At 38.8% G+C, this 23,702-nt stretch overlaps 2 protein-coding genes across 3 annotated transcripts; both read left to right on the forward strand.

Moving 5' to 3' along the window:
• The first annotated feature begins 1,289 nt into the window (after window positions 1-1,289).
• On the forward strand, window positions 1,290-10,216 carry LOC131780991 (peroxidasin homolog pxn-2). The gene is given in 9 exon segments (XM_059097631.2): window positions 1,290-1,401; window positions 4,915-5,169; window positions 5,172-5,391; window positions 6,025-6,803; window positions 7,298-7,476; window positions 7,551-7,864; window positions 8,301-8,554; window positions 9,332-9,671; window positions 9,767-10,216. Coding segments are annotated over 8 exon segments (2,421 nt in total). The 5' UTR covers window positions 1,290-1,401; window positions 4,915-4,919; the 3' UTR covers window positions 9,852-10,216.
• Window positions 10,217-15,009: 4,793 nt separating this feature from the next.
• LOC131781010 (myeloperoxidase-like) lies at window positions 15,010-23,057 on the forward strand. Of its 2 annotated transcripts, none has more exons than XM_059097652.2 (8): window positions 15,010-15,048; window positions 17,366-17,843; window positions 18,479-19,257; window positions 19,751-19,929; window positions 20,005-20,318; window positions 20,706-20,959; window positions 21,738-22,077; window positions 22,173-23,057. In XM_059097652.2, the coding sequence occupies exons 2-8, from the start codon at window positions 17,371-17,373 to the stop codon at window positions 22,255-22,257; spliced, it is 2,424 nt and encodes an 807-aa protein (XP_058953635.2). In that variant the 5' UTR covers window positions 15,010-15,048; window positions 17,366-17,370; the 3' UTR covers window positions 22,258-23,057. The 2 variants fall into 2 exon arrangements, with proteins under 2 accessions (XP_058953635.2, XP_058953634.2); XM_059097651.2 differs by lacking the exon at window positions 15,010-15,048 and adding an exon at window positions 16,327-16,418.
• The last annotated feature ends 645 nt before the right edge of the window (window positions 23,058-23,702 follow it).

Raw genomic sequence — 23,702 nt, forward strand, 5'->3', positions numbered from 1 at the left:
ATTGATAGCTTCACTGACAAAAGCTCAAGAAAGCCTTCATGTTAAGCCATAAATAGCCATGGTGAGGCTTTTTCGTGGCTTTGGCGATGGCGGAAAACCTCAAAGGAAAAAATCTCTGTTCCTTGTGGTAAGCTGGAACAAAGCAGAGAAAAATTAACAAAGCAAAGGGTGTGGTGAGATTTAGCGGACTCTTAAGCTTACAAGTGTTTTTAATTTAATCACTGATTTCTGGTTTGCAACACGAAATCATTAGTCCATCGATCGTAAATATGATCCTATTCTACAATGCAACAGAAGTTTTGAGAAAAACTTTTAACTGTCGATTCATGATTCAGAATTAAGAGAAACAGAGAGTTAGTCTCTCCATCCGCTCGCCTCAACCCAAAGGGAGATTGACGGCAAATTGGGCAGGTCAGCATCTGACGTCATAGCTTGTTTTACACTTGTTTACGCAGTAGCATCGAAAAAATAGATCATCTGCGTCCATTACAGCCAATCAAAAACGTAACACCAAATTCAAATTTTCTCTTTCATGATGCTTTACCTTATAGGCAAGTTATTTCTCTTGTTATCATTCTTCGACCTTATTTTACATTCTCTTGAGAGCTGCTTATTGATATCTTGTTAATTTTTCTGGCATTACCACTGCGTTTATTATTGATCTCGTAAACGCGGAAAATAGTATTGACCTTAAACAATTAACGAGTTCCTTGTTGGAAGACATCCATGCACTAAGCTCAAACAATTAGTTAATTAGTCATTAGAGTTTTTTCGATAAATAATCAAAACAGCGGGTACAATAAAGGAAAAAGGGTTTGGAGACTTGAAGTGCCACTCACAAAAACCTGATCTCGGCAGCATTTGTCAATATTGCTCGGGTTATATTTCTTCAACTTCTACTTCCACTTGAGACGTTTAGGAAATAGTAATAATAATGATAATGGAACAAAAACCTGGCACTTAGTTCCTTGTTGGAGGACATGCACGTACAAAACTCAAACAACGATAAAATCAAAGCTAATTAATTGATGTATAAACCAAGAATAAATTTAAGTCAACGTCTTTTGGTACTTTAGATTTCTTAGTAACCTTGAATGCGAAAACTGCAAGGCAATGCAAATAAAATTAGGCCAAGTATAATCATTTCAACTGCAACCTTTTTGAGGAGCCGCCTTTTCCAAAAATAAAGACAAATCAAGTATTTTCCCAGAGTGATGAATCGATCGATAAAGAACCAATGCGTGTGGCAAACAGTTATTTTAATGGCATTCAAAACTGACCACAACAAAAGACACAATAAGCTGAAAGAGTTCCTGTTTGGAGTTATAAATTAAGAAGTTTCAAGTCAGAAAAGTTAGAGCTATTTGTTCGTTCCGAGGCGAAGAATCAACTGACTTAAAGGTAAGAGTAAACTTTATGCTAAGCTAGTTATCAATACCAATACTAATTTTTTTTAGTTATCATTTAGGTCTGTAAGCATTTAATGGTCTAAGTTAAGTCTATAAGCAAAGTTCTCGCGTCATAACAGAACGAAACAAAAATCTCGAAGGGTTTCGGAAAGGGCTCCGGACGATATCAGATTAAGTCATATTTTGTTGCTTTCCATCCGAAAAGAATCACCTGTTTTCAAATCAAAGACCTGCTCGTAATCACCGGATTAATTATCCCTTTTAAGGACATTGGTGATGATTGCAGTGATCAAATGCACAGAAAATACAAACACAGCAATAAATACCTAGACTACTAAATTTACACATATATAATTAAATTGGCTTTCTTCAATCCATAATGCAACAATGGTACTTCGGTGCTAACTTTTTATTCTTGCTTTCCTTAACGACTTAGAGGGTTTTTTGTCTGATTGACAGCCCGTTGTAACGTGAATTGAAAAAGACCTTGCCCATAAACTATCAGAGCAGCGACACTAGGCTCCATTTACGAGTATGAAAAAGAAATGGCTTTACGTAATATTCTTCTTGGTTTGTTTGTTTGTTTGTTCTCTGGTTTTATTTCACTGTGCAGAAGAAACCCAATATTGCAATATTGCAGCCTAGACAAAGTTCAAGGCCAGATTTGAGAAACACACGTTGCGGAACCTAAACGCTCAATCGCCCACAGATATTGTTCAAATCAAATTATTGACGTCAAATGTGGTTTTGAACTTAACACACAAGCCGAAAATGAAGTCGATGGGTTAAAATGACCAATTAGCCAACGAGAATTCTACGATAGAATTTGCCAAATGTTAGCCGCTGCCGTTCGTCTATTTGATGATAGAAGAAGTAAATGAAACATAGGGTTTCTTTTCAGATCAGAGCTTTGATATCTATGGTATTTTGCTGATTACTTTTCCACTACTTCAGACTTTATTTTCTATATAGTATGTCGTTTTAATTTACCTCACATTACGACGGCGGTTTTTTTCAAACTCACGGGAACGAGGAAATTAGAATTGATCTTTCGAACCAAAAACCAGTGACTTCCTTGTTGGAGGACACCCTGGCACTCCATTTCATTAGCTATATCTCTGCGGTATAATAATGTGACGGAATTGTTTAGCCTCAGTGTTCTCTGGCTTCACTTCATTGCGCAGAAGAGACCCAATATTCCGATATTGCAGCTCAGTCAAAGTTCAAGGCCAAAATTAAGTAACGCACGTCGCGGAACCTCTAGACTCAATCGTCCACAGCTATTGTTCCAATCAAATTATTGACGTCAAATGTGGTTTTGGACTTAACACACACGCCGAAAATGAAGTCGATGGGTTAAAATGACCAATTAGCCAACGAGAATTCTTCGATAGAATTTGCCAAATGTTAGCCGCTGCCATTCGTCTATTTGATGATAGAAGAAGTAAATGAAACATAGGGTTTCTTTTCAGATCAGAGCTTTGATATCTATGGTATTTTGCTGATTACCTTCCCACGACTTCAGACTTTATTTTCTATATAGTATGTCGTTTTAATTTACCTCACATTACGACGGCGGTTTTTTTCAAACTCACGGGAACGAGGAAATTAGAATTGATCTTTCAAACCAAAACCAGTGACTTCCTTGTTGGAGGACACCCTGGCACTCCATTTCATTAGCTATATCTCTGCGGTATATAAGTGACGGAATTGTTTAGCCTCAGTGTTCTCTGGATTTACTTCACTGCGCAGAAGAGACCCAATATTCCGATATTGCAGTTCAGTCAAAGTTCAAGGTCAAAATTAAGTAACACACGTCGCGGAACCTCTAGGTTCAATCGTCCACAGCTATTGTTCCAATCAAACTATTGACGTCAAATGTGGTTTTGAACTTAACACACAAGCCGAAAATGAAGTCGATGGGTTAAAATGACCAATAAGCCAAAGAGAATTCTACGATAAAATTTGCCAAATGTTAGCCGCTGCCGTTCGTCTATTTGATGATAGAAGAAGTAAATGAAACATAGGGTTTTTTTTCAGATCAGAGCTTTGATATCTATGGTATTTTGCTGATTACCTTCCCACGACTTCAGACTTTATTTTCTATATAGTACGTCGTTTTAATTTACCTTACATTACGACGGCGGTTATTTTTAAACTCACGGGAACGAGGAAATTAGAATTGATCTTTCGAACCAAAAACCAGTGACTTGGCCACGCTTAACAATTATATGAAAAGCAAAAATCATTTTAGGCTTTTAAAATTGTGAACCAAACTCTTGCTCGCACAATATTTTACTTCTGCGTTTTGAAGTACTTTCCGTGTACTCTTCAAGCTCAAACGTGAAACTGATGAAACCGTAGAGAAAGAAATTTAAGGCAGAGTTCACAAGACGTGGTCACCGTAAATCTGCATAGAAAATTTCCTCGCCCGGAAAAAAGAACTGCATACGTATTAAAAGGTGATTGGGATGATACGAGACTGCTTTCTAAAGGTGACATAACTGACATTAGTATTTTAAATGAAACTTCTTTGGGATGATTTGCGAAAGTCAGTACCGGTAAACAGCGGACAGCTCTCTCTTGCAAATATATTCTGGTGCTCAATTTGAAAGTGTTTAAACGTTTGAGAAGTTCACACTAGAATTCATTGCGATGCGAAATTTATTTTTCATTCTCTCAGTTACCAGAGAGTTGAGACTTTAACCCCTTACCTCGCGGTGATTAATATTCAACAGTAATCTTGTTAGCTTCACGAAGGGATTCATCGACAAAGCAAACCTTACCTCAATCGCTGAGCGCGGCCATTAACAACTTTGTAGTAGCCTATCACCATCCTTTCACGATATATCGGGAAATATCGCCATTGATGGTTTATTGTCAGAAAATATTAAAACTCTCCATATTTTCGCTCTCACATGCCATAAATCTAACGAAGGTTTTAAATCTGCAACGGCGACTGCCAAAGTCATACGTCGGATCCGAAGATGTTTTCAGTATTTGACGATCAAACATTTCATCAATAATTCCTTGAAACACGCTACATGAGTTGTCCAAACGTATTCTAATGAAGATTTTCCGTAGAGATTTTTTTTAATTCCTTCTAAAATAGCGTGTGAGTTAGGTTTAAGAGAAAATCTGGCAGAGTTGCTTTAATTTCAGGCTTTCATGTCTTAATGCGTATGACCAAAATGAAGTTTCATGCGCCGGTGGCCTTGATCGAATTTAAGTGGTTTTCTTTTAGAAACTATCCACCTCAATTTCAAAGAATAAGTTTAAATCAAGTTTTGTGTTGCTGTGACGCAGAAACCACCAAAGAAACAATCTAGTCTTGCGCTTATAGGAATCACGGCGAGTTTTAGAAGACTGTATTTTGCAAAAGTGAAAGTTGCTCATCAAAATTTCAAGTTCACTTTCAAAAGCTGTAATGTCATTACATGTCAATAATGAATTGATCGACCTCTATGTCGACGACTCCATATTACCCTACTTTTTTCTTCAGCAGACAACATGGTAGGACATTTTCTCTGTGCCTTGCTGCTTATCTTGGTTCTGGGATTTGAACAGGGATCCTCTTCTGTTTTGAACGACCCAGACCGGTTAGAGGAAGACACCTACACTACAGCAGACGTGGCGGATGACCTTGCCCAGCTGAATGACCTGGAAGTGGAACAGGTGCAAGACAGCGTGTCGGCCGACGTCTGCAAAGAGATCAAAGATGAATTCAAAGCCGTGCAGAAAAAATCCATGGCTGAAGCCAAAAAGAAAAACCTGATAGCATGATATTTTGGAGACAGGTAGCAGTTAGACGAAGTCTGAGAAGAAGCTTTCAGATACTACAACATGGTAAAAGATCAAAGGTGGACAACTCGATAGCGGTGAGGGCATTACGCAACGAAGCTTGTGCCAAGCATGCCATACAAGACATTTGTGAGACGACGAAGGTTTTGGACCTTTTAAACATACCTTTGAATACAAGAAAGTAAGTGTTTCCAAAAGCAGGACACAAAAATGACGTTCAGAGCTCAGTTACTTAAACTTACATTTTCAAAAATATCAAATTCAAAACCTTAAAATGCGCGCAAGTTATTTAGAAAAATGTATTTCAGTAAAAAAGTTGATGATCTTTCAAGGTGTCATGATCTCCATTAAGCAGGAACTCCTTAGCGACCTTGCTGCACCAAACAGCTCAACCGAACTCGAACCGAATTAGACTCCACTCAGTACAATTACTATTGCTAAAACCTTTTCAATGATATAACGTTTGGGGTGGTTTCTTAAAAAGAAGCGCGCGCACGAATTTTTTCTTTTGTTTCAGCTCTTTAAGACACCCGCGAAGGATTGGATTAACCTTAATTCCTCAATTTTTCTTTGAACAAAAATCTGAACTCTTTCTCTCCAAAACATATTTTACTCTTTAGACCGTAATTTGTTGAGCCAAAGCTGCTAAAGTCAACCCTGGCCACGGCACCTCAACCTTGCTAATACCTTTATCGTCCTTTACAATTACCGGCGCGTTTGTTTTTTCATTTATAGCATTTCCAAATTTGTGGTGGCATTTTAGTTTCTAACGGAATTCTGTCAATAAACAAGTTATGTTTACTTTTCTCTTCAGGAGGAGGAGAAGAAGGATATGCAAGAGGAAGGTTCTTAAATGTTTAGAACACGAACCCCTGGGGAACATAAAATGTCCACATAAGTCTGAGGAGAAAGCCCGTTTTAGAACAATTGATGGAACTTGCAATAACGTGAATCAACCCCTTTTTGGAGCAGCTGGTACTCCATTCATACGAGTACAACCAGCTGATTATGCAGATGAGGTCTCGGCACCTCGCGTGGCAGAAAATGAAGACCAGTTACCCAACGCGAGAAACGTGAGTCGTTTCGTTCATGGCAGCAATGCAAACCTCCAAAACCCTAATTCTCCAAGGCTGACTCACTTAGCAATGAATTGGGGTCAGTTCCTGGACCATGACTTAACGCTGGCAGGAGAACAACATGTTACCTGTGAAACCTTTCCCTCTAATGAGTCAGAGTGTTTCAACGTTGAAGTTCCGGCCGATGATGACGTCTTCCAGAGCAGGGGTGTTACATTCTTCGAGCTGATTCGAGATGCTCCCTTTGAATTTAAGCTAGAGTGTTCACCAGGACCAAGAGAGCACACCAACACGATAACAGCTTTCATCGACGCCTCCAACGTTTACGGCTCCGACGAGGAGGAGGCTGAACACCTTCGAGCACCCGACGGGACAATGAGAATTATGACACCTCGTCACGGCTGCCCCTTAGGGGATCTTTTACCTGCACAAACAGATCCTGAGATACCATGCGTATCAAAAGATCCTAACAGACCTTGTTTCGTAGCCGGAGACGAGCGCGCGAATGAGAATCAAGGTGAGGTCACCAAATCCTTTTATTCGCTTCTCTGATTAAGACAAAGAGACCGTGGTATATCGACCTTTTTCAAACACTTCTATAGCGTATTCATATCGAACATTTACAACAAAACTGTAAAATATTGTTACTTCTACACATGTAGACCACACATTTTCAAAGGTTCCAGCTTCAGGTGTCAAGGCTTACACACAGACATCCTTATTAAGACGTGACTGAAATGATGAAATTGCACATGAGCTCTGTTTAAACCTTTTGGTCCCAAGATCTCAACACTATTGCTTCTGAATGTCTACCATACCTTGTGTCGCGAGGAGAAAGTGTTTTTCGGTCATTTGAGGCCGTAAAATAACTCATACTCGACAAGCAATAAAGGGAGTATCCTGTGCGGGAATTTGTTATGCATCTTCCTGTCTCAAGCCCTTCCATCTCCTCCTATATTGAATAACCCTTTTATCTTCTTGCTAATGATATATATTTTATGGATTCAACAGGTCTCATGTCAGTGCATACTCTCTTCGTTCGGGAACATAACCGAATAGCAACATTTTTCGGTGAAAACACAGAATGGGAAGCGGAGCAGATTTACCAGGAGACCAGGAGAATCGTTGGAGCGGAATTACAACTTATTACATACAACGAAGATCTACCACTACTTCTTAGCCCCAAAACGGTAAGTAACTGTTTTCATCGCTGTTTTATTTTTTTTTTCGAATTCCCAACTGACTTCTTTTCTTCATTTTTTAGATCAGAGACAACAATCTCGCTCTGCTGAAAGGAACACGGTATTTCAATGGTTACAACCCTGGTGTCAATGCCCAAATGTCTCAAGCCTTCTCTGCGGCGGCTTACCGATTTGGCCATAGTTTGGTTCAAGAGGAGTTTCTACGTCTAAGTCAGAATGGCTTTGAACACAAATGTAGCGATGATTCTAAGTCAGAGTTCTATCCTATCCCAGTAAAGGACTTCGGTAATCCAACCTACCTATACGAAAAGTGTAACGGGGGTGTCGATTCCATTTTTAGAGGCTTGGTTAAAAGTCCAGCGGCCAAAGTTGATGGGTGAGTGGGAGATGAATTTTTAATAGAACATCCTTTAACGTATCTCTTGCCTAGAAAAAGCGAGCCAAAAGATACGTTTTCATCCGAAGGGGGAAGGGAGGAGTTATTAGGCGAAAGAGGAAAAGTGGTGGTTGTGCGAAAACTAAAACAGTTAATTACACGAAAACATCGAACGAAATATCATTTTACCCAAATACTTCTGATTTAAATGTTTGACCTCGAGAAATTCAAAATCCGTGCTAGAATATTTGCTGAAACAATATTTCCTATCAGGTAACTTAGAACGAAAGGTTAACTGCCAAAAAGTAATAAATAAGGTTATTGAAAATATCCTATTTCTTTATTAATCATGAGTGGGATTATCAGTTACTTATTAATACACGATATTGATTTGCATACGATTGATCGTTGACCGTTGGTCTGATTCTTTCCCTAGGCTCTTTTCCAAGTCTATACAAGAAAACTTGTTTCGAGGCCCTGGTGACTTGTCCGACCTCGTATCCCTGAACATTCAAAGAGGACGTGAACGTGGTGTGCCTTCATACACAACATATCGAAACACGTTTTGTAAAATTACGCCTATAGTAAACAGCTTCGAAGATCTGGAAAAGGCTGGCATCAACCGAAAAGATATAGATAATTTGAAGTCCCAGTACCAGTCAGTCCACGACGTCGATCTTTTTGTTGGAGGTATGTCTGCGCCAGCGTAATGCCGCCATCCAGCCAATTTCGATTGAGTTTTGTGAAACCAAATCCAAAGTAATCTCCATAGGGAGCCAATCAAAACTCAAAAAGAAAGGAGGGGGAAAAGCAAGTAAACTGACTGAAGGACAGGAAAACGCAAATGATCAAGTCGTTTTTGTTTGAAGTTTTTCATCTGATTGTTTAAGACGGGGACGTAACTTTTCTTGACCGGCCACAAAGAAAAGTGAATCAAAACAAATGCAATCCCGGACTACTTTATAGAGTGCATTTCGATTGAGTGTCGTAGTTCTAAAACCAAAGCGATCACAACTACCAATCAGTACATAGGCGCATATCACAAGGAACCAATGAGAACTGCAAGAAAAAGCAAGCAAACTGCCTCAAGCGCGGGGAAACGCGAGTTATCAAGCCATCTTTGGTTTAACTTTTTGATCCTCATTGATTGGTTCTAAGGTGGATCGAGTTTTCTGGACCAATAACAAAGCATAGTAAAGAAAAACCAAAGCAGTCTTGAATTGTTTTTGATGTTTGATTGAAAATTGCTTTACAATTTTTAATTAACTGAGTATTTGGTCGAGATATGTGCCTATTTGAGCTATTTCTTAGCTTGTAACCACAATGCTGCAAAATCTTTTAACGAATGTGAACCAGGTACACGGGTGTTCCCGAACCTAACCACTCGTGTAGCCATTCATAACGAAGGATTCGCTTTATCACGCCTACTCCAGGACCCACAAAAACCTTTGTTATGATTCTTCACAGGAATGTTGGAGCCGGCAGATTCAGAGGGAGGAGCACTAGGGAAAACCTTTCAATGTATATTAGCTGACCAGTTCAAACGCCTACGAGAGGGTGACCGCTTCTGGCATGAAAATGCGCCAAACCGAATAAAGAACACTGATAAAACAGCTTTTACGCGATGCCAACTGCAAGAAATAAGAAAGGTTACATTGGCCAAGATAATCTGCGACAATGCTGAGAACATACCTTCTATCCCCAGGAGGGTATTGCAACAGTCAAAGACATTCGTCGATTGTAAAAAGCTACCCGAAATGAACCTGGATGTATTTACACCAGATTTCAGATGTCCGCGCCAGGGAAGGTACGTTTGCAACTATTATTGATTTGAAAGCAACTTCACCTGAATTCGGTTTGAACTTTGATTAACTGTTATTTGACTGTTTTGTTTTCCGACAGAGTTTTGGGTGACGGCCCAGACCTTGAGGATGAAGATAAAGAAGGATCGACTCGACTGAGTAATCCGTCCACGAATATGGGATAATTCATCAGCCTCTTGACCCCGACTCGAGGATTTGCATTTGATTAATTCTAACTGGGTTTCATGTTTTAAGCTTAATTTGCGCATGATCAAATTTTAAATTTAAATTCTTAAAATGGAGTATGAAAATTTTCAGCGAGATAGCTTGTTTATGAAATGTAACGTTTCTTTGTAGCTGGCTGTACTGTTTTTCAAACTTACAGGGGATGGCGCCCTTATTATTACCATTTGTAGCCTGCAAGATCTTGCCATTGGTGTATCTGACAGGCATTAAGCTAATTTTGCTGTTGTTGTTGTTGTTGTTTCGTAGTTTCGAAACGATCGCCTTAGATATTAATGTAGTAAAGTTTACTTCAGTGACGCATCAATCAGTGTCTAGCTCGTTATTGACTATCAACTTACATGCGCAGCGGATTCGGCACTTTTCGAGTATCAGCCTTATAATCTAAGTTCACAAAGATTGATAAACCATCTCGCTTAGTTGCTTAACCCATTACAAATAACATCAGTAGGCATATTCTCCATACTATTCTCTGTACATCTCCTTGGGTGCTGACAAGGAGAATATTTTTAACAATCAAAAGCTTGTTTAGCTGATGATCAGTTAATAAGGGACCTTAATGAATGGGGTGATATTATGAGAAGAAATTGGATGTTGCACTCTTAATTAATTGTCAATACTCTACGTGAACTGAACTATCCGCCTCAGTATCGCCGGAAGCATCTTGTTGAAAAGCGATTTTCTGTTCATAGCAAAACTTGATGAAAGAAGAGAAAGGCTTATGATTGGTCACCGGTTTAAGTGAGTAGCCGGGAATACAACTGTAGAGTTAACCCTTAACTTGTTGTAGCGTTCAGTCACTTTGCCACATGTGCAACCTCTAGACAGTTGAATTTCACTTCGATCCCCTTCAGACATCAATTAAGTACAGTTGATTGAAAAACCAAAAAATAAATAAAAAAAAGGTCTGTGGGTAAGCTCGTTAACCCTAGTCAGACATAAAATTACTGGCTCATGGATCTCCAAATCGTTTTTCGTATAAAACCGCAACGTCAGGCATCAGTAACACGTCTCTTCTTATTGAACACCATCTGAACTTTGCACTTTATTTTTTAACCTTAGAAATTTCTACTTTTTGATCAAACTGCTGGGCACCGTCGCGAATAGACTAAATTCCCGACAGTTGTAAATTTAATTATTCACCAAAATGCCTTCGAAGAGTTCTACTTCGTACAGGGCACTTTTACCAGTTCTTTCTTTAAAAATTTCTCTCTGTAAGCCAGCAAATCTTGAACATAAAAAGGGGTCAACATGTTCCCCTAAGCTGTATTTTGGTTCACTCGATGTAAAGATCTCTGACAGTGACAGTGCATCTTTTTCTACAATACCCCCAAAGGCCCTGTTACGCTGAGTAAAAGTACATCTTCACAGAAGTAAAACCTTTTTAAATCTACACTCCGTGAAAATAAGTTTTCTGAATTCGGTGGATATTTCCGACTGCCGGGCATTTAGTCTATTTGAGATCTTGCCCGGTAGTCTTTTCAAGTGTCGACAACCAAGCGATTTTGTGGTTCGATAAGCTCGGAAAAATGATGTTAGAATCACATGGGATATGTAGACAAACATCGAGTTTTCCCAATAGCTTTTATTTGAGGTTTACTGCAATGTTTCCCTCCATATTTACTGAGCTTGAAGCTCTCCTTTACTGTCACGCCACAGTGGTATAGGAGACAACATTTTACGAAACCAGCGTGACCTCCCGAGCTTTAAAACATGCTTGGTACGTTCAAGCTAACCAAAGCCAACGCAATCCTTTGAATCGCTTGGTATTTCTAAATAAACTCGAATATTCCGAATAGTCTGTCCAAAAGCGTAAAATTCCTAAGTGGCAACAACAGAGCGATGTTATAGGATGCACAATCTCGGAAAATTTATCCAGTTAAGGAGACTCCATAGGGTTTCATGACTGCGTGAGCTTTAAAACTGTCAACATGAAAACAAACACGGCGGCTCGATACGATCGCACGATTGTTATCTGAAATGGTGTGTTAAAAACAGTTTCACACAATACATTTTTTCTGTGATGGAACCTGGGGTTTCCAGCAACTGCACCCGTAATATTCCTAGGCCTTCTACGCCTAAAGAAGAGGTCAACCGAAAAGAAGACACTGTGGGACAGACGAGGCGACAGATTCGAAAGTTTACACATGCTCAGATAGAGATCTTGGCGAAGTTCTATTCCATTACGTAATTTTTTGTGACAAAGAAAATAAGGATCTTTCGAGCAAGATTTATCGCGTTTCCTTGAGTGGAACTTCCCAAGATTTGCTGGACCGCTAAACATAATTGTGCCCTTCCTGGTGTCTGTTGATGAAAACAGTCATAAGAACAAATTTGAGACAGAGGAAGAAACAACAAATTTAGATTGCAAATAGCGAGAAAACTGCCATTGTAACCCCTATTTTTTTCGGCTTTTAAATAATCAGCAGGACAAATTTCACAAATTGTGAAAATTTAAGAGATTTTACCGAAGCAAAGGCAAAGCAAAATTATCGCTGGCGAGCGCCTCCCTTCGTGGAGCCTTTGCTTAATAACGAAAATCACTTTGATAATATTTACTACAGCAAACGATAGTCCGAACCTTACTCATCTCCCTCTTGATGGCTTTTAGTGACATAGAAAGGCGAAAAGATAAAAATTTCAGTCTAGAAAAAGAATACGCTGGCGCGCGCGCCAACATTGAGGAAAAACCCTATGGAGCCACCTTAAACAACAGTTTAATATTTAAATCGCTTGAAATTTCTAAACATCTGATATTACAAGTTTGGAAACAAACTTCTGATATAAGAAAGTTGGAAGAAACTTTTAATGGAAATTCTGTGAAAATTTCTGACTGCCAGGCATTTAGTCTATTTGAGACCGTGCCCGGCTGTCGGGCATTTAGTCACAGCGTAAATTGTAACCTTTTTAAAGAGCTGCATTTTCCAAGAATATAGACAAATCAAGCATTTCCTCGGTGTAAAAAATCGATCAATTAAAAACAATTGTTTTGGGCTAAAATTTATGTTAATTACATCAAATTTAATATCTGGAATCGCTCGACATTTCTAAACAAACATTTGATATTAGAGGGTTAGAAGAACCTTTTAGTGGGAATTCTGTGAAAATTTCTGACTGCCAGGTATTTAGTCTCTTTGGGACCGAGCCCGGCTGCCGGGCATCAAGTCACGCATAAATTGTAATCATTTTGAAGAGCTGCCTTTTCAAAAAAAAAATGAACAAATCAAGAACTTTCTTGGTGTAAAATTCGATCCATACAATAATCATCGTTTTGGGCAAATATTTATTTTGATCACATCAAAATTCCCACAACAAAAGACGCATTAAACAGATAAAGTTCCTGTTTGGGGAAGTAAGAAATTTTAAGTCAGAAAAGTTAGAGCTGTTCGGTAATTTCATTGCGAAGAATCAACTGACTCAAAAGTATGAATGAATTGTAAAAGTTAGTTACATGCATCTACACTTATACCTTAATCAATATTTCCTACATTATTTAATAGCCTTAGGGATATCAAAAAGTCTCTATTACTTTGGTCTAAAAGCATCGTTCTCGCGTCATAACAGACCAACAAATTATTCGAAGGGTTTTTGGAATGGCCATGGGTCCAAACGAGATCAGATTATGTCAAAGAATCGGCTGTTTTCAAATAAAAGACCTGAGAGTAGTTGCTGGTTAATAAGCCTCTTTAAAATTTGGTGATGATCATAGCCTTAGAAAGATCGGTTAACTGTAATCCAGTCAATGTTTGTAGACCATATAGAGAATAATACATGAGCGCGCCTAGATATAGAGTTTTTCTGTGAGTGTTACGGCATCTAAAGATAAAAAAAGTAATAACTTATTTATTTATGTACTTTCTTCTCTTTCTCCATTGAATTGAATGGCTGAAATCCAAATCAAATCCCCACTAGTCTAGAATTACCTCATTTCACGAACGAAATATTCGAAAATATCAAGTCCCCACTAGTTTAGAATTACCTTTTTTCACTAACGAAATATTCGCAAGGTTATAGAAGAAATAAAGCAAATTAGAGCTTATCTTTTTTTTGCTCTCTCTTTCTCGAATCCAGTGGCTGAGATTCCCTTGTGCTCCGAAAGATTATCTCATTTCAAAAAGATATGCGATAAAAGAAAGAGAACATTTATGGGTGCCTTTCCATTTGAAAGTGTTTCAGAAAACACGGCCGATGGAAATGTAAAAAAGGCAAAAGTTTGACGATTCGGCGAAGTACTACCGGACCGTGCCTGTAGTTGGAGATAAGAAAATTTTGTCCACCAATGACCTAACAATCCGTCAAGCAGCTATGAACAAGTGTATGCAAAATCGGTTGTGCGTGCTCTACTTTCCATGAATAATCTTATGTCAACCGAGCGATATTAAAGGTGCACAAGCTCGAAGAATTTATCCAATTAAAAAAAAAATTAATATTTGGAATCGGTTGACATTTCCAAACAAACATATCATATTAGAAGGTTGGAAACAAATATCTGGTATTAGAAGGTTGAAAGAACCTTTTGATGGAAGTTCTGTGGAAATTTCTCGCTGCCGGGTATTTACTCTATTTGAAACCGGGCCTGGCTGTTGCACATTAAGTCACAACGTAAATTGTAACCTTTTTGTAGAGCTTCTTTTCAAAAACAGTGAACAAATAAAGTGTTTTCACGTAGTAAAACATTGATCAATAAAATACCATTGTTTTGGGCAAATGTTTATTTTGATTACATCAAATTTAATATTTGGAATTGCTTAACATTTCTAAACAAACATCTGATATTAGAAGGTTGGAAACAAACATCTGATATTAGAAGGTTGATAGAACCTTTTGACGGAAATTTTGTGAAATTTCTCACTGCCGGGCATTTAGTCTATTTGAGACCGTGCTCGGCTGCCGGGCATTAAGTCAAAGCGTCATTTGCAACCTTTCTTTAAGAGCTACCCTTTCAAAAATATAGACAATTCAAATACCTTTTCGGTGTAAAATCGATCTATAAAATACCATTATTCTGGGCAAATATTTATTTTGATAACAACAAAAATTACCACAACAAAAGACGCATTAAACAGATAAAGTTCCTGTTTGGGGTAGTAAAAAAAGAAATTTTGAAGTCAGAAATGGGAAGAATCAACTGACTCGAAGGTAAGAATGAATTGTGTAAGTTAGTTACATGTATCTATACCATTACCTTAATCAATATTTCCTTCATTATTTAATAGCCTTAGGGTCATCAAAAAGTCTTTATAACTTTAGTCTCAAAGCATCGTTCTCGCGTCATAACAGACCGAAAAACTATTCGAAGGGTTCTTGGATTGGCCATGGGTCCAAACGAGATCAGATTAAGCCATCGAAAAGAATCAGCTGTTTTCAAATTAAAGAACCGAGCGTAGTAACTGGTTAATTAGCCGCTGTAAGAATATTGGTGATGATCATAGCGTTAAGAAGATCAGTAAACTAAACTCATCAATGTTTGTAGACCATATAGAGAATAATACATGGGCGCGCCTAGATATGGGATTTACCTTCGAGTGTTACAGCATCTAAAGGAAAAATAAAGCTGGTAATAACTTATCTATTTATCTAGTTTCTTCTCTTTCTCCATTGAATTGAATGGCTGAAATCCAAATCAAATCCCCACTAGTCCAAAATTGCCTCATTTCACTAACGAAATATTTGCAAGGTTATAGGAGAAATAAAGCCAATTAGAGCTTATCTATTTTTTTTTGCTCTCTCTTTCTCGAATCCAGTGGCTGAGATCCCCTTGTGCTCCGAAAGATTATCTCATTTCAAAAAGATATATGCGATAAAAGAAAGAAAACATTTATAGGTGCCTTTCCATTTGAAAGTGTTTCAGAAAACACGGTCGATAGAAATGTAAAAAAGGCAAAAGTTTGACGATTCGGCGAAGTACTACCGGACCGTGCCTGTTGTTAGAGATAAGAAAATCTTGTCCACCAATGACCTAACAATCCGTCAAGCAGCTATGAACAAGTGTATGCAAAATCGGTTGTGCGTGCTCTACTTTCCATGAATAATCTTATGTCAACCCAGCGATATTAAAGGTGCACAAGCTCGGAGAATTTATCCAATTAAAAAAAATTAATATTTGGAATCGCTTGACATTTCTAAACAAACATCTCATATAAGAAGGTTGGAAGAACTTTTTTGTCGAAATTCTGTGAAAATTTCTGACAACCGGGCATTTATTCTATTTGAGACCGTGCCCCGCTGCTGGGCATTAAGTCACAGCGTAAATTGCAATTCTTTCGAAGAGCTGTCTTTTCCAAAAATATAGACAAATCAAGTACTTTTTCGGTGTAAAAAATCGATCTATGAAAAAACTATTATTTTAGGCTAATATTTATTTTGATTTCATCAAATTACCACAACAAAAGATGCATTGAAACGATAAAAGTTCCTCTTTGGGGTTATAAAATAAGAAATTTTAAGTCAGAAAAGTTATAGAGCTGTATGTTCGGTAGTTTCATTGCGAAGAATTAACTGACTCGAAGGTAAGAATGAATTGCTACATGTAGTTACATGTATCTACACCAATGCCTTATTCAATATTTCCTACATTATTTAATAGCCTTAGGGTCATCAAGAAGTCCTTACAACTTTAGTCTAAAAGCATCGTTCTCGCGTCATAACAGACCGAAAAACTATTCGAATGACATTGGGTTCCAGACGAGATCAGATTTAGCCGTATTTTTTTTCAAAAATAATCGGCTGTTTTCGAATCAAAGACCTGATCGTAATTATTGGTTAATTAGCCCCTTTAAAGATATTGGTGATAATCATAGCGTTAAAAACATCAGCAAACTAAACCAATCAATATGTAGAGAAAAGTACATGTGCGTGCGTACATATGGAATTTCTCTTCGAGTTTTCGAGTCAATAGCTCACAATTTTCAATAATTGACTTAGTCCTTACTGAAAGAAGAAATCTTTCAGGGACACAGCCAAAAGGGCCTGTGGAAAGCCTTCCAGTTGACGATTTTCGTTCTCAGCCGCGAGAAATGCCATCACCAGAGCCACTGAATACGCAACTTTTGGTTTTTCTCTTCGTATTTTGGTTTTCTTCCCTTTATAAGAAAGTTTTAACGTCACCGTCTGAAAGCAATACGGATTTTTCAGTGTTTTAATATCTATAATTCGAGAAAAATTCCGTTAAACAACATTGGATTTAGAAGAATGAAGGCTTTGCTGTTTGTTCATCAACCTGACTGATTGACGCGAAAGGCGAGTGACGCGTCAGCAACTAATTGGCGATATCAAACAAACTTGAAAAAATATCGTACTTTTTCACGTGTGTTGTTACGGCTTTTCTCAGGGCTAGAAATCCTTGTATAACACCGTAGTTTATATGTCGTCAACCATTTTTTAGCAGTAAAATCAATAATTAATTGAATGAACTGTGTGTTGACGGCTCCAAGTTACTTCGTTTTCCATTTTTTAGACAATATGGCAGGACGTTTCCTCGGTGCTTCACTGCTCATCTTGATTGTGGGATTTAAGCAGGGATCCTCTTCTGTTTTGAACGACCCAGACCAGTTAGAAGGAGACACCTACACTACAGCAGACGTGGCGGATGACCTTGCCGACCTGAATGACCTGGAAATGGAACAGGTGCAAGACAGCGTGTCGGCCGGCGTTTGCAAAGAGATCAAAGCTAAATTCAAAGCCGCAGAGAAAAAATCCATGGCTGAAGCCAAAAAAGAAAAACCTGATAGCCTAATATCAGGGAGACAGGCAGCATCTAGAGCAAGTCTGAGAAAAAGCTTTCAGATACTACAACATGGTAAAAGATCAGTGGTGGACGACTCGAAAGTGCTTAGGTCGTTACAGAATGAAGCTTGTGTCAAATGCACCATACGAAATATTTGTGAGACGAAGAAGGTTTTGAACCTTCTAGGAATATCTTTGAAGATGAAAAGGTAGGCTTCCAAAACCAAAACACAAAAATGGCGTTCAGAGCTTAATTACTTAAACGTGCATTTTTAAAAATGTCAAATTAAATGCGCGCGATTTATTGAGAATAATGTATTTAGGTTAAAAAGTTGATAATCTTTCAAGTTGTCATGATCTCCATTAGGCTGGAACTCCCTAACGACCATGTTGCAGCAAACAGCTCAACCGAATTCGGACCGAACTAGATTCCACCCAGAACAATTACTATTGCTAAAAACCTGTTCAATGATATATAATTTCGGGTGGTTTTTTTAAAAAAAAGTGTGTGCATGGTTTTTGTTTTCTTTAAGGCACCCGCGAAGGATTGGATTAACCATAATTCCTTAACTTTTCCTTGAACGAAAGTCTGAACTCTTTCTTTCGAGGACATATTTTACTCTTGAGCTTAAGCCTACGTTTTTCTTTACACCGTAATTTGTTGAGCCAAAGCTGCTAAAGTCAACTCTGGCCACGGCACCTCAACCTTGCTAATACCTTTATCGTCCTTTATAATTACTGGCGCGTTTGTTTTTTCATTTATAGCATTTCCAAGTTTGTGGTGGCATTTTAGTTTCTAACGGAATTCTGTCAATAAACAAGTTATGTTTACTTTTCTCTTCAGGAAGAGGAGAAGAAGGATATGCAAGAGGAAGGTTCTTAAATGTTTAGAACACGAACCCCTGGGGAACATAAAATGTCCACATAAGTCTGAGGAGAAAGCCCGTTTTAGAACAATTGATGGAACTTGCAATAACGTGAATCAACCCCTTTTTGGAGCAGCTGGTACTCCATTCATACGAGTACAACCAGCTGATTATGCAGATGAGGTCTCGGCACCTCGCGTGGCACAAAGTGAAGACCAGTTACCTAACGCGAGGAACGTGAGTCGTTTCGTCCATGGCAGCAATGCAGACCGCCAAAACCCTAATTCTCTAAGGCTAACCCACCTGGCCATGATTTGGGGTCAGTTCCTGGACCATGACATAACGCTGGCGGAAGCTCAAGGAGTTACTTGTGAAACTGTTCCCTCTACTGAGCCAGAGTGTTTCAACGTTGAAGTTCCGGCCGATGATGACGTCTTCCAAAGCAGAGAAGTTAAATTCTTCCAGTTGGTTCGAGATGCTCCCCATAAATTTAAAGAAGAGTGTTCACCTGGACCAAGAGAGCACACCAACAGCATAACAGCTTTCATCGACGCCTCCAACGTTTACGGCTCTAACGAGACGGAGGCTGAACACCTTCGAGCACCCGACGGGACAATGAGAATTATGACACCTCGTCACGGCTGCCCCTTAGGGGATCTTTTACCTGCACAAACAGATCCTAAGATACCATGCGTATCAAAAGATCCTAACAGACCTTGTTTCGTAGCCGGAGACGAGCGCGCGAACGAGAATCAAGGTGAGGTCACCAAATCCTTTTATTCGCTTCTCTGATTAAGACAAATAGACCGTGGTATATCGATCTTTTTCAAACACTTCTATAGCGTATTCATATCGAATATTTACAACAAAACTGTAAAATATTGTTACTTCTACACATGTAGACCACACATTTTCAAAGGTTCCAGCTTCAGGTGTCAAGGCTTACACACAGACATCCTTATTAAGACGTGACTGAAATGATGAAATTGCACATGAGCTCTGTTTAAACCTTTTGGTCCCAAGATCTCAACACTATTGCTTCTGAATGTCTACCATACCTTGTGTCGCGAGGAGAAAGTGTTTTTCGGTCATTTGAGGTCGTGAAATAACTCTACTCGACAAGCAATAAAGGGAGTATCCTGTGCGGGAATTTGTCATGCATCTTCCTGTCTCAAGCCCTTCCATCTCCTCCTATATTGAATAACCCTTTTATCTTCTTGCTAATGATATATATTTTATGGATTCGACAGGTCTCATGTCAGTGCATACTCTCTTCGTTCGGGAGCATAACCGAATAGCAACATTTTTCGGTGCAAACACAAAATGGGAAGCGGAGCAGATTTACCAGGAGACCAGGAGAATCGTTGGAGCGGAATTACAACTTATAACATACAACGAAGATCTGCCACTACTTCTTAGCCCCAAAACGGTAAGTAACTGTTTTCATCGCTGTTTTAATTTTTTTTTTCGAATTCCCAACTGACTTCTTTTCTTCATTTTTTAGATCAGAGACAACAATCTCGCTCTGCTGAAAGGAACACGATATTTCAATGGTTACAACCCTAATGTCAATGCTCAAATGTCTCAAGCCTTCTCTGTGGCGGCTTACCGATTTGGTCACAGTATGGTTCAAGAGGAGTTTCTACGTCTAAGTCAGAATGGCTTTGAACACAAACGTAGCGATGATTCTAAGTCAGAATTCTGTCCCATCCCAGTAAAGGACTTCGGTAATCCAACCTACCTATACGAAAAGTGTAACGAGGGTGTCGATTCCATTTTTAGAGGCTTGGTTAAAAGTCCAGCAGCCAAAGTTGATGGGTGAGTGGGAGATGAATTTTTAATAGAACATCCTTTTACCTATCTCTTGCCTGGAAAAAGCGAGCCAATAGATACGTTTTCATCCGAAGGGGGAAGGGAGGAGTTATTAGGCGAAAGAGGAAAAGTGGTGGTTGTGCGAAAACTAAAACAGTTAATTACACGAAAACATCGAACGAAATATCATTTTACCCAAATACGTCTGATTTAAATGTTTGACCTCGAGAAATTTAAAAGGTTTAAAAGGTTAACTGCCAAAAAGTAATAAATAAGGTTATTGAAAATATCCTATTTCTTTATTAATCATGAGTAGGATTATCAGTTACTTATTAATACACGATATTGATTTGCATACGATTGATCCTTGGGTTGGTCTGATTCTTTCCCTAGGCTCTTTTCCAAGTCTGTACAAGAAAACTTGTTTCGAGGCCCTGGTGACTTGTCCGACCTCGTATCCCTGAACATTCAAAGAGGACGCGAACGTGGTGTGCCTTCATACACAACATATCGAAACACGTTTTGTAAAATTACGCCTATAGTAAACAGCTTCGAAGATCTGCAAAAGGCTGGCATCACCCGAAAAGATATAGATAATTTGAAGTCCCAGTACCAGTCAGTCCACGACGTCGATCTTTTTGTTGGAGGTATGTCTGCGCCAGCGTAATGCCGCCATTCAGCCAATTTCGATTGAGTGTTGTGAAACCAAATCCAAAGTAATCTCCATAGGGAGCCAATAAGAACTCAAAATGAAAGGAGGGGGAAAAGCAAGTAAACTGACTGAAGGACAGGAAAACGCAAATGATCAAGTCGTTTTTGTTTGAAGTTTTTTCATCTGATTGTTTAAGACGGCGACGTAACTTTTCTTGACCGGCCACAAAGAAAAGTGAATCAAAACAAATGCAATCCCGGACTACTTTATAGAGTGCATTTCGATTGAGTGTCGTAGTTCTAAAACCAAAGCGATCACAACTACCAATCAGTACATAGGCGCATATCACAAGGAACCAATGAGAACTGCAAGAAAAAGCAAGCAAACTGCCTCAAGCGCGGGGAAACGCGAGTTATCAAGCCATCTTTGGTTTAACTTTTTGATCCTCATTGATTGGTTCTAAGGTGGATCGAGTTTTCTGGACCAATAACAAAGCATAGTAAAGAAAAACCAAAGCAGTCTTGAATTGTTTTTGATGTTTGATTGAAAATTGCTTTACAATTTTTAATTAACTGAGTATTTGGTCGAGATATGTGCCTATTTGAGCTATTTCTTAGCTTGTAATCACAATGCTGCAAAATCTTTTAACGAATGTGAACCAGGTACACGGGTGTTCCCGAACCTTACCACTCGTGTAGCCATTCACAACGAAGGATTCGCTTTATCACACCTACTCCAGGACCCACAAAAACCTTTGTTATGATTCTTCACAGGAATGTTGGAGCCGGCAGATTCAGAGGGAGGAGCACTAGGGAAAACCTTTCAATGTATATTAGCTGACCAGTTCAAACGCCTACGAGAGGGTGACCGCTTCTGGCATGAAAATGCGCCAAACCGAATAAAGAACACTGATAAAACAGCTTTTACGCGATGCCAACTGCAAGAAATAAGAAAGGTTACATTGGCCAAGATAATCTGCGACAATGCTGAGAACATCCCTTCTATCCTCAGGAGGGTAGTGCAACAGTCAAAGACATTCGTCAATTGTAAAAAGCTACCCGAAATGAACCTGGATGTATTTACATCAGATTTCAGATGTCCGCGCCAGGGAAGGTACGTTTGCAACTATTATTGATTTGAAAGCAACTTCACCTGAATTCGGTTTGAACTTTGATTAACTGTTATTTGACTGTTTTGTTTTCCGACAGAGTTTTGGGTGACGGCCCAGACCTTGAGGATGAAGATAAAGAAGGATCGACTCGACTGAGTAATCCGTCCACGAATATGGGATAATTCATCAGCCTCTTGACCCCGACTCGAGGATTTGCATTTGATTAATTCTAACTGGGTTTCATGTTTTAAGCTTAATTTGCGCATGATCAAATTTTTAAATTTAAATTCTTAAAATGGAGTATGAAAATTTTCAGCGAGATAGCTTGTTTATGAAATGTAACGTTTCTTTGTAGCTGGCTGTACTGTTTTTCAAACTTACAGGGGATGGCGCCCTTATTATTACCATTTGTAGCCTGCAAGATCTTGCCATTGGTGTATCTGACAGGCATTAAGCTAATTTTGCTGTTGTTGTTGTTGTTGTTTCGTAGTTTCGAAACGATCGCCTTAGATATTAATGTAGTAAAGTTTACTTTAGTGACGCATCAATCAGTGTCTAGCTCGTTATTGACTATCAACTTACATGCGCAGCGGATTCGGCACTTTTCGAGTATCAGCCTTATAATCTAAGTTCACAAAGATTGATAAACCATCTCGCTTAGTTGCTTAACCCATTACAAAATAACATCAGTAGGCATATTCTCCATACTATTCTCTGTACATCTCCTTGGGTGCTGACAAGGAGAATATTTTTAACAATCAAAAGCTTGTTTAGCTGATGATCAGTTCCTCAATTCCCGGGACCTTAATGAATGGGGTGATATTATGAGAAGAAATTGGATGTTGCACTCTTAATTAATTGTCAATACTCTACGTGAACTGAACTATCCGCCTCAGTATCGCCGGAAGCATCTTGTTGAAAAGCGATTTTCTGTTCATAGCAAAACTTGATGAAAGAAGAGAAAGGCTTATGATTGGTCACCGGTTTAAGTGAGTAGTCGGGAATACAATTGTAGAGTTAATCCTTAACTTGTTGTAGCGTTCAGTCACTTTGCCACATGTGCAACCTCGAGACAATTGAATTTCACTTCGATCCCCTTCAGACATCAATTAAGTACAGTTGATTGAAAAAGCAAAAAATAAATTAAAAAAAGGTCGGTGGGTGAGCTCGTTAACCCTAGTCAGACATATATGTTATTTGCCGGCTGGGAGGTCCGTATGGTGAAAAACTGTTACCGAGGTCTTGAAAATACTGCCCGAGGCCGTAAGCCGAGGGCAGCATTTTCAAGACCGAGGTCACAGTTTTTCACCATACGGACCGACCCTTAGCCGGTAAATAACATATTTATTGTTTTTAAACTTGACGAAATTCTTTCCGAAAGAACCCGAATGATTTCTGGCCGTAAACACGGCAAGATCTTCCATAAACTGAACAATTTTTGAGTGAGTAAATGGTAGTTGAAATAGAGGTGATGCAAATTTAAGAGAGATGCCTCAGCGAAACATTTTCATTTCCGTAACGATAAAGGTGATTTAAAAGGCTTCCAAACAAACTTTGAAACATTATTTTTACAAGTATCTGTCACAATCTGACACCTGTCAATTAGAGAGCGCGCAAGAAAAAAAAA

The sequence above is a fragment of the Pocillopora verrucosa genome, chromosome 2 (genome assembly GCF_036669915.1).
Source record: "Pocillopora verrucosa isolate sample1 chromosome 2, ASM3666991v2, whole genome shotgun sequence".
Lineage (NCBI taxonomy): Eukaryota > Metazoa > Cnidaria > Anthozoa > Scleractinia > Pocilloporidae > Pocillopora > Pocillopora verrucosa.

Coding starts and splice junctions, on each gene's coding strand:
- LOC131781010 (XM_059097652.2), top strand. CDS start 17,371: ATGGCAGGACGTTTCCTCGGTGCTTCACTGCTCATCTTGATTGTGGGA. Junction 19,930..20,004: donor TACTTCTTAGCCCCAAAACG/GTAAGTAACTGT, acceptor TTCATTTTTTAG/ATCAGAGACAACAATCTCGC. Junction 22,078..22,172: donor AGATGTCCGCGCCAGGGAAG/GTACGTTTGCAA, acceptor GTTTTCCGACAG/AGTTTTGGGTGACGGCCCAG.